Here is an 18,929-nt window from a genome sequence, read left to right as displayed (position 1 = left end):
TAATGAAGTTTAGGATGTTTTAGATCATGACAAGAACAACTTGCCACATAAAAGCAAAGCCAAGAACTTGGCACACCAAAAGCTCTACAAGAACTCATAAATACTTACAGAAGGTGCCTCGACAGTGGTGGGTGTGTCAGAAAGTTCAATGTTCCCTAAAAGGAGGCACACAAATGTTATCAATAAATAACAAGCAACAGGTGGGTAGTTAGTAATGCTGTGTTCAAGAAAGATCTTTTTCATTATAGCAAATAGCTGTTCTGCTAATTCGCTGTTCTCTGTGTTAAGTTCTGGTACTAGGCCAAGTTTCATCCAGGCATCCTTGGTGTTGTTCTTGTAAAACTGATCATAGAGCATAATGCTCAGCTGAACCTGCTGTTAGATGAGCATTGTAGTCTGGGACCAGCTTCTTTAAGCTAGGCCAAGGCAGTGAAACTTTTAGGTGCCCAGCTTTGGCCAGGGCTATAACATCCTTTCAAAGGGTTTGAAAGTCAACTTCTCTGTATCTCTAAGACTCGTGTGTGTTGCTAGTCAACCTGCAGTCATAAATGACTAGATCGGGCTTGTGTTTCCAGGAAAGTATGAGGGTGGTGCGAACCCGTGGTCTTTCCACTCAAAACTGTATACAATGCCACCTGGACACATGATCAAAGCACAACCACTTTAGACGTGGACAAAAAATTAATAAATAAACAAATGAATGGGAATGCAACAGGAGAAGCTCTTCGGGTGCGATTTTGCAATTCAGTATCAGATAATAATAAAATACAGTCACCTGAAATGCAGCTTATTTGAAGCAGCTCAGATCTTTTGAAACATCTTGTCCTATTTGACAGGCAGAGAAAGTCACTACGAGATCCTGAGAAATCCAAACTGCACTCTACACAATGTCTGACCGACTTGAAGCCTTCAAGGAAGAAATAAAAAAGTCCTGTTAGTCATCACACACACTGGTGAAATTGTGTAGCAGTCTCCACATTTGACCCATCTCTGTGGTGAGCAGTGAGCTGCAGCAATGGCCGCACTCGGGGAATATTTAGTGGTTTAACCCCCCAATCCAACCTCTTAATGCTGATTGTCAATAGGGAAGCACTGGGTCCCATTTTTTGAGTCTTTGGTATGACCCAACTGTAGATTTGAGCCCACAACCTCCCAGTCTCAGGCCAGGCAATCATGACACTAGGCCACACCTTCAGTGTGTGAATGGGTTAATTATTCACTGTAAAGCGCTTTAGAGTCCTCAGACTCAGAAAGTGCAGGATCAGAATCAGGGTTTTATTGCCACATGTGCGAGAAGTCACAACATTAGGAAATTGCTGCGGTACTTTATGCAAAAAGAAAGAGAAAAATAAGAGATAAGAAAATATAGGAAGTAAGAATATAATCATGATAAAATGATAATATAAAGTGGTAATACTTAAAGAAACGGCTGCTATATACACAGTTCAGGAAGAAACACAACACCAGGTCATGTGACTGAAACCAAGCGACTGGAGTGGGCAGCCCTAAGATTGTCGTTCATGAGTCCAACAGCAGAGGGGAAGAAACTGTTCTTGTGGTGAGAGGTTCTGGTCTGAATGGATCTGAGCCTCCTGCCAGATGGGAGCGAGTTGAATGATGAGAAGGGTCAGCTGTTTTCCAACGTACACGCCTCAACGTCCTGGAGGTGTACAGGTCCTGTACGGAGGGGAGTTTGCAGCCAATGACCTTAGCAGAGCGCACGACACGCTGCAGCTTCTTCTTGTGTCTGATGGTGGCTCCAGCGTACCACACGTTGACTGAAGAGGTGCGGATGGACTCGATGACTGCGGTGTAGAACTGCCTCATGGACTGCACTGATAGGTTGAATTTCTTCAGCTGATTTATTTATCACTTAAGCAACAGACAAAGTCTTTAGTGGCTTTAAATGCTTACATGTGTGAAATCAAACTGACAATTTCACATGTTGTTGTGCAACTGGAATAGGCAGCAGGTGGAAACTACAGACAATTATGGCGGGGGTTGGGCTTACAGCCCAACACCGTGCAGAAAGTTTGGCATTTGCTAGAACACCGAGATTGGCAAATTGGCTGCTAGATGAAAGCAGGTTCACATTTAGCGCATGTGACAGGTGTGACAGAGTGTGACAGAGTCTGGAGAACGTGGAGAACGTTCTGCTGCCTACAACATCCTCCAGCATGACTGGTTTGGCGTTGGGTCATTAATGGTCTGGGATGGCATGTCTTTGGGAGGTTGCATAGCCATTAGGTACCAGGATGAGCTCCTCAGACGCCTTGTGAGACCATATGCTGGTACGGTTGGCCCTGGGTTCGTTCTAACGCAAGACAAAGCTGGACCTCATGTGGCTGGAGTGTGTCAGCAGTTCCTGCAAGACGAAGGCGTTTGTGCTATGGACATCTGGCATATCATGTCTCGCTCCATTCACCAATGCCACGTTGCACCACAAACTGCCGAGGAGTTGGTGGATGCTTTAGTTCAGGTCTGGGAGGAGATCCCTCAGTAGACCATCCACCATCTAATCAGAAGCATGCCCAGGCGTTGTAGAGAGGTCCTACAGGCACGTGGAGGCCACACTCACTACTGAGCGTCGTTTTGACTTGTTCTAAGAACATTAAATCAAAGATGGATCAGCCTATTTTGTGTTTTTCCACTCTAATTTTGAATGTGACTCAAAATTCACACCTCCATGATAAATTTGATTTCTATTGATAATTTTTGTGTGATTTTGTTGTGAGCACATTCAGCTAAAGAACATAAATTCTATGTGTTTATATTTATGTATGGTTGTGTTCAAAACAACAGAACACATGGAAGTTTTTTTCATGTAAATGTAAAGAGATGCATAATAATACACATTTCTTTGAAAGCTTCAAGTCAGCCAGACATGGTGTAGAGTTTGAATTTCTCAGGATCGCGTACTGACCTTCTCCACCTGTCAAATGAAATGAAATCAAGGGAGTCATATGACAAGGTGTTTCAAAAGATTTGAGCTGCTTCAGGTAAGCAGGATTTCAGGCGATTGTATTGTGTTATTATCTGATATTGAATTGCAAAGTGGAACTAGAAGAGTGTCTCCTGTTACAATCCCATTCATTTGTTGTCGTTTTTTTCCACATCTAAACTGGCTGTGCTGTGATCATGTGTCCAGGTGGTATTGTATACAGTTTTGAGTTCAAATCCCACGGGACGGTACCACCCTTATATTTTCCTGGAAGTGCAAGCCCAGTCTAGTCATTTATGACTTTGCATGTTGTAATGCAACACACACAAGTCTTAGAGATCCTGAGTTAAAGACATTCGAAGGAACAAACTACAGAAAGTATAACCCTGGTCAAAGCTGGGCACCTAAAAGTTTCACTGACTTGGGCTAACTTAGATGCTGGTCCCAGACTCAGCTGAGCATTATGCTTCACAAGGACAACACCAACAATGTCTCAGATGTTCTGATCCTTTTATGGAAAATCTAACTTTCTGACACCCACCACTGTTGAACCTGTTGCAATGGACATTGGTGCACCGTTTGAGTTCTTCTAGAGCTTTTGGTGTGTCAAGTTCTTGGCTTTGTTTTTTTATGTAACAAGTTGTTTCTGTCATGATCAAAAAGGTCTTTAACTTGATTGTTAAGCTAAGTTTAACATTCACATGCAGACTAATCTCAATTTTTATTTTTACAATGAAATCAGTTCCCCTGACTGCCAGGGGTGTCTCCAGAAATTTTTGATAGGTATGGCCAGATGGGGCCAATGAAATTTTTGGGGTGGCACACCAAATTGGTCCTTGTGGTAACTTTGGGTATTGCATTGCTCGTTTATTCGTTTTTATTAGAAAAACAGTTCGTATCCAAAACATTTTACTTAAATTTTACAAACACAAACATTTCAGAAAAATACATTTCAGTTTTTTAATGTTTTTTCAAATTTTATTTTAAAATGTATTTTTTTTGTTTAATTCACTTGTTGCTGTGTTCACAAAAAAATATGGAGATAATAGCTTTTTTTTTAAATGGTGAGCAGCAGAAACATATGTATTTATTTTTATTCTGATTATTTCTTTACTCATTAATTGTATAATTTTTATTTTATTTTACAATTATGTCTTGAATATATATATATATGGGGGGGGGGGGGGGGGGGCAGCAATTTTCTAGGGGTGGCCATGGCCACCCCTTACTGGCACCACTGCTGACTGCTGCTCACAGTCTGACCCATAAAACAAGCCCTTGGCAACAAGCAGCTGAGCAATGGATTTGAACAAATTCCTAAATTTCAGTGAGTTTAGTTTTCATTCATGTTCTGTTTGATGGTTTTCTTTTTGGGCTATAGAGAAGGCACATTTATATAGAGGACATGAATGTAGTGCGTAGGAAGCACACACAATGCAACTCTACTGTCAACTTTCCAGTGGGTGTAAAAACACACACACACGCACGCACGCACACACGCGCGCGCACGCACACACACACACACACGCACGCACACACACAGTGAAAGAAACCAGTTCTGCTGCTGCTCTTTTGTTCCGAGACATGGTGCACATTCCCATACACCTGTTGTCCCCACCTCTCCAACAGGTGTATATATGATGCTGCAGGTGGATGTGAGCTGGAGACTGTCTGAGTTAAGTCAGAAGCATCATCATGGCCTCCACAGTGTGGCTCCTGCTCCAGCTTCTCCTCCTGACCTCACTGGTGACGGCGTCTCAGTACTACGGAGGAAGCATGACCTTCACCTACAAGGGAACAAACCCTGATGGATCCATCAAGGTGAGATTCATAACTTTTAGTCACATCATTAAGTTTGAAAATGAAGACTCGGTTTTCTGTTGCTGTTTATGAAATACGTTTTCATCTTTGTGTCTCTGAAGTCTGAATTATGTTGTAACAAGTTGTGAGAGTTAAGTATGTTGGATGTTGTCTAGACTGAACGATGTGCCATATGGGTCAGAACTGCGTATCCACCCCTCACCTACAAAGAATCACTGCTTGATGTCTGTTTGTAGTAAAACATATGTTAGAGGTAGTAAAAACTTTAGTAAAGGGTAGTAAATTCTACTCTAGTATTCCTGTATACACCCCAAAAACGTGGGAAAAAAATGTTATAATTAATTCCTTTTGTTCCTACAGGTGAACGTCCGAGCCAGGGACACTGATGATGGTTGTTATTACTACCACTACTGGAACTGTTACTCTGGCAACTGTGGCTCCATAATCAGTAGATCAATACATCAAATTGACAGCAGCACCAATGCATCACCATCCAACCGCCAGTGGTGTGAAACAGAGAATGTTGAGAAGTGGACATTTCCCAGCAATAAACCATTTGAGCTGAGGTGAGCAGGTGTCATTTATCTGGTAAATAAAATCGTCGAGCATTAAAGTGTTTTGGTGTCAAAGTGAATACAAAAGTATTTTTGTTCTTCTTAAATATCAGGGCAGCTAAATGTAACTGGGCTCCAACACGTAACAGTGTTAGTAACTGGAGGCTTAGCACTCTTGTGGATTTGGGAAGAAGATCAGACACAGAACAACCCAACAGGTCACCAGATGTCGCTGTTCTTCCTTTCATAAGGTAACCAACCTGTTTGCATGGAACTGTTCGAACTTTAGTGTAAAACTTGTCTTCAGAGGAAACTTGATTTATTCCGAATTTTTTCAAGTGGATTAAGCCTCGTTAACATTTTGGTTATAAAATTCTGTTCAAGTGTTTATAATATTTGGTGTAAATCTGACTAGCGTAGTTGGCCTCTTACCTAGTTAACTGGGGCAACGGTGGCAAAGGAGTCAAGTGCTCGCCCCATTACTGGAGGGCTGCAGGTTCGAGCCCTGCTTAGTCTGTCACAGTTGTGTACTTGGAAAAGACACTTCATCCTCCTTGCCTGTTGGTGGCTACAATGTAGCTCATCGCCACCAGTGTGTGTGTGTGTGTGTGTGTGTGTGTGTGTGTGTGTGGGCGACTGACTAGTTGTGTTGTAAAGCTCCTTGGGGGGAAGGGTTGTAGAACCCTAGATGGTGCTATATCAAATTCAGGCTCTTTACCATAATTAACTGATTCTAGTTTTACTGCGTATAATCTATGATTTTATCACGTACTGCACTTTGGGCGGCCTTGACAGGTGGCAGTAAGGTGCTTTATAAATACATAAAAAAATGAAACTTCCTCATTTCATTTATTAAGTTTTTGTATAGAAAATGAATGTTTCCTCTCTTGGTAATCAAGAGTTCCTCAGAATTGCCCAAGGACATACAAGCTGCCATCCTTTGATCCTGATGGTGACAGAGTCCGTTGCCGGTACGGGAATATCCCAGACAATTCCCAGTCCATGTCTGGCTTTATACTTGATCAGGTTAGTTGAATTTTGATAGGATTTGTTTACACTAATGTTACATACATAAATATTCTGATGTTTTCCCTCATTCTATTTTTTTATGTCTGTTGATTACTTCATCAGGATACTTGCACATTGCGCTACCAAAACACCCCTGCCAACAAAAAAGTTTTTGGGTTTGAGATAGTGGTAGAAGATTTCTCACTGTACCCTGTCAACCTGTCTTACTCAGATGGTTCAATAATCCACAAGTATCCATTGCTTGAAAGGAGAAAGAGACAAATAACCATAACCAATCCAACAGCTACAACAACTGCATCAACAACTATGCCAACAACTAAACAAACCACAGTGTCAACAACTACACCAACCACTACACGAACCACTACACCAATAAGTACACAAACAACTACACCACCAACTACACAAACAACTACATCAACATCCACACCAACAACTACACCAACCACCACACGAACCAATACGCCAATAAGTACACAAACAACTACACCAACCACCACACGAACCACTACGCCAACAAGTACACAAACAACTACATCAACATCCACACCAACAACTACACCAACCACCACACGAACCAATGCACCAACAAGTACACAAACAACTACATCAACATCCACACCAACAACTACACCAACTACCACACGAACCACTACGCCAACAAGTGCACAAACAGCTACATCAACCCCATCAACAACTACATCAACAGTTACACCAACAACTACACGAACCAATACGCCAACAAGTACACAAACAACTACATCAACATCCACACCAACAACTACACCAATTACCACACGAACCACTACGCCAACAAGTACACAAACAGCTACATCAACATCCACACCAACAACTACACCAACCACCACACGAACCAATATACCAACAGCTACATCAACCCCATCATCAACTACATCAACAGTTACACCAACAACTACACGAACCACTACGCCAACAAGTACACAAACAACTACATCAACATCCACACCAACAACTACACAAGCCACCACAAGAACCAATACGCCAACAAGTACACAAACAACTACATCAACATCCACACCAACAACTACACCAACTACCACACGAACCACTACGCCAACAAGTACACAAACAACTACATCAACATCCACACCAATAACTACACCAACTACCACACGAACCACTACGCCAACAAGTACACAAACAACTACATCAACATCCACACCAATAACTACACCAACCACCACACGAACCAATACACCAACAGCTACATCAACCACATCAACAACTACATCAACAGTTACACCAACAACTACACGAACCACTACGCCAACAAGTACACAAACAACTACATCAACATCCACACCAACAACTACACCAACCACTTCACGAACCAATACGCCAACAAGTTCACAAACAACTACATCAACTTCTACACCAACAACCACACCAACTACCACACGAACCACAACGCCAACAAGTACACAAACAACTACATCAACATCCACGCCAATAACTACACCAACCACCACACGAACCAATACACCAACAGCTACATCAACCCCATCAACAACTACATCAACAGCTACATCAACCCCATCAACAACTACATCAACAGTTACACCAACAACTACACGAACCACTACGTCAACAAGTACACAAATAACTACATCAACATCCACACCAACAACTACACCAACCACTACACGAACCACTACCCCAACAAGTACACAAACAACTACATCAACAACTTCACCAACAACTACACCAACCACTACACGAACCACTACCCCAACAAGTACACAAACAACTACATCAACCCCATCAACAACTTCACCAACAACTACACCAACCACTACACGAACCACTACACCAACAGCTACATCAACCCCATCAACAACTACATCAACAACTACATCAAATGCTACACCAACAACTACACGAGCCACTACCCCAATAAGTACGCAAACAACTACGTCAACCCCATCAACAACTTCAACAACAACTACACGAATAACTACATCAACAACTATGTCAAGAACTATACCAACAACTACAACCCAGAAGTATCCATTGGCTGGTAGAAGAAAGAGACAAGTAGCCACTATCCCTCCAACCACATCACACACAATTGAAGGTGAGTCTGTACACGCAGCATCATTGTGGCCAGGGAAATTGACCAATACATATAAACCAACAACTACAGATACCACAGCAGCAAAATGGCCAGATGCCCAAACAGTTAAACCAACTACTGCAACTACGACTGTTCCACCTAATCCATCATATGGAAGAACTGATCCTCTCAGTAGACTACCTCTGCGGTTTTCATTTTTGGGTAAGTTAAATTTGTTTTGATAAGTTTTTGATCAAATTCTATAATAAGACAGCGATAAAAACACAAACCATTATAGTCATACTTCATCACATTGATGAGACAGAAGATTGAAAATATGTGTTTTATTTATTTATTTATTTTTTTTGCATTTTTATGTAGGCTGAAGATGGTGCTGGTGTGTGTGGCATGCTGTATATCATTCTTTAAACTATTAATGGTGTCATTACATGGTCGTTAAAGCTGCTATAGCAAATCTAGAGAACTAGCTAGGTTTTGAAGGCACACACAGTCAGACCACTCACTCCTCCCCTCGGGTAAGAGGTGTGTCTCCGCTTTGTTTTGGTTGTTTTGGCGTCGACATCATCCTAGCGCGCAACGTTCTGTGAGTCTTAAATAAACAGTGAAAATGGTGAGAAACGCTGGCAGCGAATGCCTTTACCAATCAGGAAACAGCTGGCAATGAATGAGTTAATAATTACATTTCTTTTTTTATTCAGCAATATATTTTTAGCTATACTATGTTACCAAACATAGGACATGTTAGAACAGAGACATGAAAAATATTTTAAGCTCATTTGTTTTCCAAATTTGTTATAGCACCTTTAAGAGGCGGAGACAGTCGCATTTTGAGTCAAACAGTTTGGATACCTTTAAACCTTTTCCACTCATTTCTCAAAACCTTAAACACATTCTTATTCACTAAACTCATCTCACACATGTACAGCAGAACTGTAATCACCAGCAGTAAAAGATAATACAGCCTCATATATTACAGCAATTCCAAATGTAAAACATCTGTTTCTAAAGATGTTATCAGACCAAGTGTGCAGGATAAAAGTCAGTTGGGAGCGCTTAGGTGGCTCATCCGATGACATCTTTAGAAACGCGCAAAATTTAGATGCCTGGTTGAACTAGGGATGCCGCGATGCCAATTCCAGAATCTGGTATCAATTCAATACTGTATTTGTGTATTCAATGACATACTTTGGTACCAATACCTTTTTACAAAATGTGATGCTCAGTCCTCAATTGATGGTGAAACCTGACAGAAATTTGACTTTTTTTTTTTGTTTATGGTTAATGTTTGAACATTTTGGAGGTTTGTTTCATGTTTATCTCCAGTGGATCCACCCGTTCCATCGTGCCAGGAGGGACTCTACTTGCCTAAATTTGTGTCTCCAACTCCTGCGGATGGACAACACTTCAGGGCAGAGGTCAACCAGGAGGTGGAAATCAGTGTCAATGCCAGTTCGGCATTTTCATCGTAAGTTAGATGGACAGAGCGTACAGACGCTTGGGGGATTGGAGACATCAGTTAAAACATCTCTGCTTTGTTCTCCACATAGAATCCAAAACATCATCATGAGTGGGCCGACAAACATCACCAAGCACAGAATCACTAGTGATGAATTTGTCATCAAGTGGACGCCGGTCCAAGATGACCTGGGAGACCATTACCCCATCTGCTTCGCTGTGGAGGCGACATTAGGGTTAGGAGCACTTCCACACAGATTCCTGGATTTATTTGATCCCTTTTTCTCATCTATAATAGTTCATTTTACAAAACTGAGCTTTAATTTAGTAACAATTTAAGACCATGCCACCATAAAAGATCAAATTCAACCATTGGTGCTCCCAAGCCAGTTATTCTTTGTGTTAGTCCCAAATCTGGATAAGGGTAGAGGAAAGGCATCCATCATAAAACCTTAGCCAACTCAAATCTGAGAATCTCAAACTGGGATTTCAGTTGAGGCCTGGGTTAACATCAACTGTCACTGATGCTGTTGACAGGGTGCCAGAAGAAATTGGCCAACTGTTGGCCAATGGAGGAGAGTACAAAGGTGTGTTCGTGGGCAGATAGAAAAGAGAAAGGGCAGGAGTGTGGAACTGAAAGTAGGGACTCTGAATGTTAGAACTATCACAGGGAACACCACAGAGCTGGTGGACATGATGCATTTTTTTTTCAGGAGACTAGGAGGAAAGGTAGCAAGGTTAGAAGCTTAGAAGGGAGTGAGGGTGGAGGATGCAGAAGACGGGACTAAATGGAGACAGAGGGTTTGTTGTGTCAACCCTGAAAAGAAAAGCTTCAAAAGAAAGAAGAATTTAATAATAATTTTAAACGAAATACAGAATGACAGCTTCATTTACCATTACTTTTAAGAATTTGTTTAAAAAGAAACCAGTTTGACTAGTGTGTCTGAATGAGTTTGTTCTGATGCTTTTTCAGGTCATACATCTATCAGTCTGAGATGAGGTGTGTTATAGTGGACATCTGGGACGATCAAAGTGAGTTTGGTTAATTGGTTTTATGGTTTTCTGGTTTTAGGAGAACAACTCAGACACTCAGTATTGGCCCAGAAATCCAATTCACATCCAATTTTAAACCATTTAAAGCCTGAAATATGAAATAACATAAAACTAGTTTTAATAACTGAAAATAGTGTTTGATAATCAGTGTTATTTTACTATGCAATTCCGTAACAATATAATAGTAATTAAGAAAATGGCCCTTTCCACCTGTAGATCATCAGTCCTCCTGAAGGTCTTTGTTTGGGACTGATTCCAACCTTTCAGCCAAAATGAGTTTGTGAGTCAAAGAAACAATAAGAATAAGAAATAATTAAAATAAATGAAAAAAATAAATACATTTTGCAGCGTAATAACTGGCCAAATTCAGTGAAAATGACTGAACCCGCTTTTGGACACTGGCGGTTAAGGATTCTGTCAAGCTGTAAAAATAGTTCTATCAGGTCTCTTTAGCCGGTGGGACTCCAGAGGCAGCTGATGGGTACCAGCAGTCCAAGCAGAATGTGGCTCGTGTGGTCACAGAGGCAAAAGCCTGGGCATGGGAAGAGTTCTGTGAAATCATGGAGCAAGATTTCCCTACGGCTTTGAGGAGATTCTGGTCCACCATCCTGCGCCTCAGCAGTGCGCTACCAACACTGTTTATAGAGGAGACGGTGCTGACGCTGCTGACCGCGACTTGGGATGTTGAGGATCAGTGGGCAGAGTGCTTGAAACACCTTCTTAATCCCACTGGCAGATCTTTCAGTGAGGAAGCAGAGTCCGGGGACTTTGGGTTGGGCTCTCCAGTCTCTGGTGCTGAGGTCACTGAGGTAGTCAAAAAGCTCAGGCTCCGAGGATGGATGAGATCGACACAGTGGTCTTTAAGGCTCTGGATGTTGTAGGGCTGTGTTGGCTGACGCGGCTCTGCAATATCGCATGGACATCAGGGCAGTTCCACTGGATTGGTAGACCGGGGTGGTGGTCCCCTATTAAAAAGGGGGACCGCAGGATGTGTTCCAACTACAGGGGGATCACACTCCTGAGCCTCCCTGGTTTATTCAGGGCTTCTGGGGAGGAGGGTTTGTCAGATTCTCAAACTTCAGATTTAGGAGGACCAATGTGGTTTTCATTCTGGCCATGGAACACTGGACCAGCTCTATACCCTTAGGGGGGTCCTGGAGGGTGCGTGAGAGTTTGCCCAACCAATCCACATGCGTTTTGCAGATTTGGAGAAAGAGTCTGACCGCATCTCTCGGGAGGCCCCAAGAGATGCAGTCAAACGCCATACTTCCACTTCGGGAGAATGGGGCACCAGGCCTTTTGATACAGGCTGTTAGGTCCCTGTATGAATGATGCCAGAGCTTTGTCCAAAGTTGATGCTTTTGACTTGACATGGAGACTATTTAGGTTTTTTGTTTGACCAAAGTCGTTTGTCTACTAAATGGAGGACACTTGATTTGTGTTTTCTTGTTTTCAGATGTATTTCAGTTTTTTGGTCATGCATGAAAACACACACTGCTCACAAGGGCGCATCAACTCCACAACACACAGCCCCCAACCCAGAAGAGAAGCCCCCGTCCAGGGAAGGACCAGGAAGTACTTCATTTCCCAGTGTCCTTTGAGCCTGAGGCAGTCAGCAGATGTCAGGAGTTTTTCTCTCCTTTAATATTCGATTTTGATTGGGTTTTAATGAACTGAGTGAGTCTGTTTAAACATTTTAAATTAGAAAAGTGTTGATTTATCAGTGAAACTAAAAATCCTGATTTAAAAAAAATAAAACAAAGCTGTCGATCTTCGTCCTGCTTATATTCTGCTTATGCTATTTTATACTGAATTGTGAAATAAAGAAAATATAATAAATGAACTTTTCACTCTTGTTATTAAATAAGTGATCAAATCAGTGATTTATACTTATACACACACTTGAAGATTTTTTGCAGGGTTCCTTACATTTAATATTCTTTGAGTCATTTTCTTGCATCTCTGAATAATTGTGTAAAGATGGACTTGTTGTTTCTAAGCGGCTCAATAAAAATATTCTTAAATTAACTTTAGAATTTCTCTCTTAAATCAGACACTGGAAGTCTAGAAACCTTTTCTGCTTACCACATTGACTATATTTTATAACTTTCACCCCTGATTTGCTGTGTAAATCAGAAACGTAAAAAAAAACAGATTTCCAAAAAAACCTAAATAGCGTGAGAAACATTAAAGAACGAAGTTAAAAACAAGTAAAATTAAAAAGTTATTTGTATTTTAATATTAAAGAGGTAAAACTTGAGTTTCCTTCAATTGTCCCACATAAAAATTCAAGTGATGGTGTGTATTTTCCCTGGCAATAGGGGGCAGTACATAACCAAATCATTGTAAGCAAGCAATATTTTTGTGTTCGAGTAAGACCTTATCAAAGGGTAAAAAATCCCTGGAAGCACAACCTCCAGAAGACTCCCTTCCATCACTGGCAATGAGTGAAGATGTAAATGTAAAACAACGTTTATGAAAGTTTTGTAACCGTTACAATTCACTAAATGTGTTTTGTCCTCACAGGCTCTCGTAGAAGGAAGCATGGTGTCTAAGGCCTAGTCCACACGTAGCCGGGGTTTTTTAAAAACGAATATCCGCCCCTCCAAAAACTTGCATCCACACCACCGCATTTAAAAAAAAACTGTCCACACGTACCCGGATAAATACGTTGTTAAGGACGTGCCAGACCTGTAGGCGGCAGTACTTCCCCCGTTCTTAACCTCGTCCTTCGTCTGTGGTCTTCCGCAAGGAGCAGTAATTCCGCTTGCAAAAACAAACAAGCAAAAAGCGCTTGGACAATTGATAAAGCGAGCGCGGCTCTGAGGGCATCCATGCTGTCGGCTAGTGTAAACACAGGTCGCACACGTGATGTCAGCATTTTTTTGTCGCGGAAAGTGACGTTGCGGACCTTAAAACTCCGGTTTTGTCTGTCCACACACAGACACCCAAAACGGAGAAAACGCAGATCTTCACTTTGGCCGGAGTTTTTAAAAAGATCCGTTTTCGTGTGAAAAAACTCCGTTTTCGTGTGGATGGCAGGCCAAAACGTAGAAAAATATCTACGTTTTGGCAGATCCCCGGCTACGTGTGGACAGGGCCTAATATGGCGTCGCCCAGAGACTTAGGCCCACTTCTATGTATTTTAGACCCGATTTTTATGATTGTATGTTACGAAACTGGGAAACATTGAATTTATTTTCAACAATATTTCAATGGTTATTTCCAGAGATTAATGGTAAAAGCTACACATTGTCTCTTCAAACCTTTTCTGTTTCTTTGGCCCAATGTCAATACTCACACTGCGCCCAGCGGTCTTCAGCAAAGTGCACATGGAGAAAGTGTGCAGTAGGGTTCGAGTGCGTAGTGCACAAGTGTGCAAATAATTGCAGAATTGAGACAGAGAACATTGCGTCGTCGATTGCAACGCACACCGGGCTGCTGGTCGCTGTGATACTTTTTTCAAAAACCTTTATTGACAACTTTTAAACAAACATCCAAACAGTTATTTGAAAGAAATTTACATTTATTGCTGCTTTGTCTAAAAGTTTCAAAGCAACAACTAATCATCCTAAAATTAACTAATTTTATTAGAAAATACATATTTTCAGAAAAGGAACTTGAGCCTTTTCTCCTGCAGCAATGACTTGTGGGTAGTACCCTTGCCCGAGGTCCGCGTCGCTGCGGACATGGGTGAAGAGCAGATTAAGGGTGCAATTAGGGCGTGGTCAATTTCCGCACTTGAGCATCAGGACACCCTACGCACTCGCACCTCTGGCCGGGAACGCACAATTGAAGGGCGCAAGGGTGGAAGTGCGAGTATTGGGATTGGGCCATAGCTTGACAGAACATAACGTCAGACAAGGACGTCCTGCTACATCACAGGAGCAGTTGTGCCTTTAAACCACCAGATGGCAGAAAAGTTCTCTTAATGCTCTTAGTTTTCTGTAAAATGTCATTAAATAAATTTCTCGTAACATTAAATAGTAAATGTATGCATCACTTTACGTTTCCTAATTTAGATGAATTTTTCGATTCCTTTCGAAAGGAGTCAGTTGAGGTGGTTTGGGCATCTGGTCAGGATGCCTCCTGGACGCCTTCCAGGGGAGGTGTTTCAGGCATGTCCTGCCGGCAGGAGGCCCCCGGGTCGACCCAGGACACGTTGGAGAGGTTACATCTCCAATCTGGTCCGGGAACGCCTTGGGGTCCTGCCGGAGGAGCTGGTGGAGGTGGCCGGGGAGAGGACGGTCTGGAGCTCCCTAGTTGGGATGCTGCCCCCGCGACCCGGACCCGGATAAGCGGAGGAAGACGATGATGACAAATTTAGATGAATTTGTAGACTGGAACATCATCTGCACAGGTCAAACATTTGCAGTGATCTGCATACATGAATCCTTATGACTCGATCTCTGTGAAAATAGCGCTGGCGCTCTTGTTTCAAATACTAGAAATGTTTTTCGAACATGTTTTATGTAAAATATGAATACATACCCTCGCTGGGAGAACAACACAAAACTAATTACATCAAATAAAAGACACAATAGGGTCAGAAATCAAAACAGAACATCAGCGTCCTTGTCAAAGTAGCTTTCCGGAGTTTTCCCCTTTCAGAAATTATGTATGATTTTTCAGAAATCCGTAAAAGTCATTATCTTATCATGTACTGTGGTATAATATAAGCAATACGTCTTTTTCTTTTATTATTATTATTATTTTTTTTTGCTAAGCATACCCCCTGCCCTCGGAATTAGAAAATAAGAGTTTTAGCCCCGTTGACTTGCATTTATTTTGTCGTTCTTCCGGGGACCCATGATGCAGAAGTGACTTCGGCTCCCTATTGGAAACTGAGCGGCAACCAGAACTAATCGAAAGCGTTAGACTACTGCTTACTTGCTTCAAATTTAAGGAATTCCTCAGCTGGTGCAGAGTTGATGAACTTTTCATGGACAAGTAAGTCTTTAAAATTTAAATACATGAAAACACAACATGACATGAGAATAATACTTTTAAAACTATGTGTTTTAGCTCTGTTTGTCGGCTACAGAAGGACATTTATAAACACAAACTTGAAGTTATCTTCAAATAACTGTGATTATTCATGTAATATGCTTGTCAGCCACTAGATAGAGCCATGGGATAAGAGAAATACTCGGGAAAGATACTTTTTAATATCCTTCCAAATTTGTAGAGCTGCAAGAAATAACTGCTTTTCAATCTTTAATCTATTCGGGGAGGGTTTTTATTTTTCCATTTCAATTTATGGATACGGTTTAAGGGTCCCAATGCTACACAACACGGAAAAATCCTTCAGCAAGACATCTTCCCTGTACACCGGTGCACCATTTCCAGGAACTAGAAGTGAGCCACATCACAGCTGAGCTTCAGACGGCAGGTTTTGGAGTCTTATTTCCTGATATTTGCACATTTCGCCTCAGATTGGATAACAGCAACCACTACCACTGACTAGGTTTGCTCTGCATGGTTGATGTTTCATCTCCACAAATAACCCAAGCCATAAGGATTTCTGCTGTGTGGTTAAGTTGCTAATGCTAACAGTTAGCTTCTACTAGCTGAGATGTCCTCTGCTGTTTCCTGGACGCTAAACCAACAACAGCCTTCCCTGTTGTGAGTCAAGATGGATGAGTCCATGAATGTTAAGTGACAGTGTGACGTAGATCTGTCAGGCTTTTCTAATTCAAGAGGTTCACTGTCTATCTTCTCTCCAAAACTAATGCAGGAGATAGGTGTAGGAGACTATTTTCATGTTCAGCCTGCATGATAAACTCAGAGTGGCCCGTTATAATCAGAAATAAGATTTTAAAAATGGTTTTTCAGTGATCCACACCTTTAACGTGTTTCTTTAAAGTACTTTTTTTATTTGCCACATTTTTGTAGCATTTATGAGTGCACAGAATTAGAGGTTGAACATGGAACACGAACACCAAAGCGACATCTAGTATGTGGAGGTTGTAGTTGGAGAAGAGCTCTAAGGAAGATTGAAGTAGTGGTCGAAAGGTCAGCAAAAACAGGAAAAGGCAAAACAACTATTTTCTCTGTTGAAAAATAACCAAGTAATGCAGTCAGATGAAACACACAGAATGAACGCACAAAAGAAGGTTTCCAGCCATCGGGATGTCAGGTTCGCTGCTGATATGTGAAATTTTTATTTGGGTCCATCTATTCAGGCTTCACCTAAACTCAGTCGGGTTTTAGATCTTTTATGGTTGCTCCTCTTCTGAGAAGGATAACATGTTCTGGGCTCAGAAGCAGCTGCTTGACTTGCCAGGTCAGCCACTTCAATGTGCCAAACGGACTTTGGCAACCCACAATGGTGCCCTCTCGTGGCTGCTAGATGTAAACATAAACCAAAAATAAATATTAGATTATTTTCTTATTAAAATATAACTTTTAAAGGAAATACCTTCACTCTGCACACATCTAAACACTCAGTGGAGGTATTATTTAAAAAACACACAGCTTTTTATTAAACTGTTCCATTTTCAACCTTTAATAATATTTGATTTTTTGAGTGAAATTATAAAGATTTTACTAGATATGTTTAATTTAAGATCACTGTGCCATGATGTCACTTCCTGTTACCCTAAGCTTCAAAAATGTTATTGATGCAAAAGGACCACCAGTTTGACTACTAGTGGACAAAAGTTATAGGTTTATTCTTATATTTTGTGATTTCTTTATTTTACCAAAATTGAAGCTAGTAAGCTAATAATCTGCACATTATTTTAGTTGTTCATTAGTTCTAGGGTGTGCTTGTGGTGTAGAAGTTCAAAGAAGATGCTCATTTTGTGTGAACACCACAAGCTCCATCTCGTCATTAAAACACAAAAGTTTGCCGACATCCAGGAGCGCACGTCATTTAAGCAGACTGACCATTGTCTGTCTGCAACCCATGATCAGTGATCAATAATCTTTGACCAATTTAACTTTTTTTTGTAGTGTGTTTTATTACACCAAATGATGGGGCGACGGTGACACAGAAGTTAAGTGCTCGCCCCGTAATCGGAAGGTTGCAGGCCTGCTCAGTCTGTCGCTGTCGTTGTGTCCTTGGGCAAGACACTTAACCCGGAAGGACCGGTGGTGCCTGTGTACAGCTGTGAGCCCCAGGGCAGCTGTGGCTACAATGTAGCTCATCACCACCAGGGTGTGAATGTGTGTGTTAATGATTGCGTTGTAAAGTGCCTTGGGGGGTTCCAGAAATCTAGAAGGTGCTATATCAAATACATTTACCAAATGAATTGATATGTTGGGCAGCAGAAGTTCAGAGGGTAGAGTGGGTTGTCCAGTAAACATTGTAGAATTGATCCCGGCTCCCGGCAGAGCACGCTGCCGATGTGCCCTTGGGCAAGATACTTAACCAGAGGTGTGACCAAGTCTCTGCTTTGCAAGTCACAAGTAAGTCACAAGTTTTTCCAGTCAAGTCTCGAGTCAAGTCCAAAGTCAATAATGTGGAAGTCCAGGTGAAGTCATAAGTTATCTGTCAAACTTCAATTTAATGACAATGATAATAAATAAATTCTTAAAGTAAAACTTCTTAAAGCTTAATTTATTTCCTCAAACAAGTAGAAAGTGCAGCTGAAGTTGATTGTAAGCAAAGTGCTGCTGCATTTAGCAATAAATCAAACCCAGAACAAAGAATGATTTATGATTTTTGTCCATGCCGTGCCACTTTTGTGCTAAAATATCAAATATGCTCAAGTCATCATCAGGTCAACAGATGCAAGTCGATTCAAGTCACAAGTCATTGGCGTTCAAGTCCGAGTCAAGTCGTAAGTCTTTATAATTTTATCAAGTCAAGTCAGAAGTCATTAAAATAATGACTCAAGTCTGACTTGAGTCCAAGTCACGTGACTCGAGTCCACACCTCTGCACTTAACCCACCTTGCCTGTTGGTGGTGGCCAGAGGGACTGGTGATGCCAGCGTACGACAGACTCAGGCATC

The 18,929-nt window shown here is 41.5% G+C and overlaps 1 protein-coding gene across 1 annotated transcript; it reads left to right on the top strand.

Moving 5' to 3' along the window:
- The first annotated feature begins 4,636 nt into the window (after positions 1–4,636).
- LOC129153043 (probable serine/threonine-protein kinase clkA) lies at positions 4,637–12,812 on the top strand. Its single transcript, XM_070554448.1, has 11 exons — positions 4,637–4,762; positions 4,918–4,986; positions 5,123–5,328; positions 6,216–6,342; positions 6,448–6,575; positions 6,677–8,461; positions 8,531–8,662; positions 9,785–9,926; positions 10,009–10,152; positions 10,890–10,948; positions 12,426–12,812. The coding sequence occupies exons 1-6, from the start codon at positions 4,637–4,639 to the stop codon at positions 8,406–8,408; spliced, it is 2,388 nt and encodes a 795-aa protein (XP_070410549.1). The 3' UTR covers positions 8,409–8,461; positions 8,531–8,662; positions 9,785–9,926; positions 10,009–10,152; positions 10,890–10,948; positions 12,426–12,812.
- Positions 12,813–18,929: the final 6,117 nt, after the last annotated feature.

Source organism: Nothobranchius furzeri, chromosome 9, assembly GCF_043380555.1.
Source record: "Nothobranchius furzeri strain GRZ-AD chromosome 9, NfurGRZ-RIMD1, whole genome shotgun sequence".
Classification (NCBI taxonomy): domain Eukaryota; kingdom Metazoa; phylum Chordata; class Actinopteri; order Cyprinodontiformes; family Nothobranchiidae; genus Nothobranchius; species Nothobranchius furzeri.
This window is presented reverse-complemented; position numbering and strand designations above follow the sequence as displayed.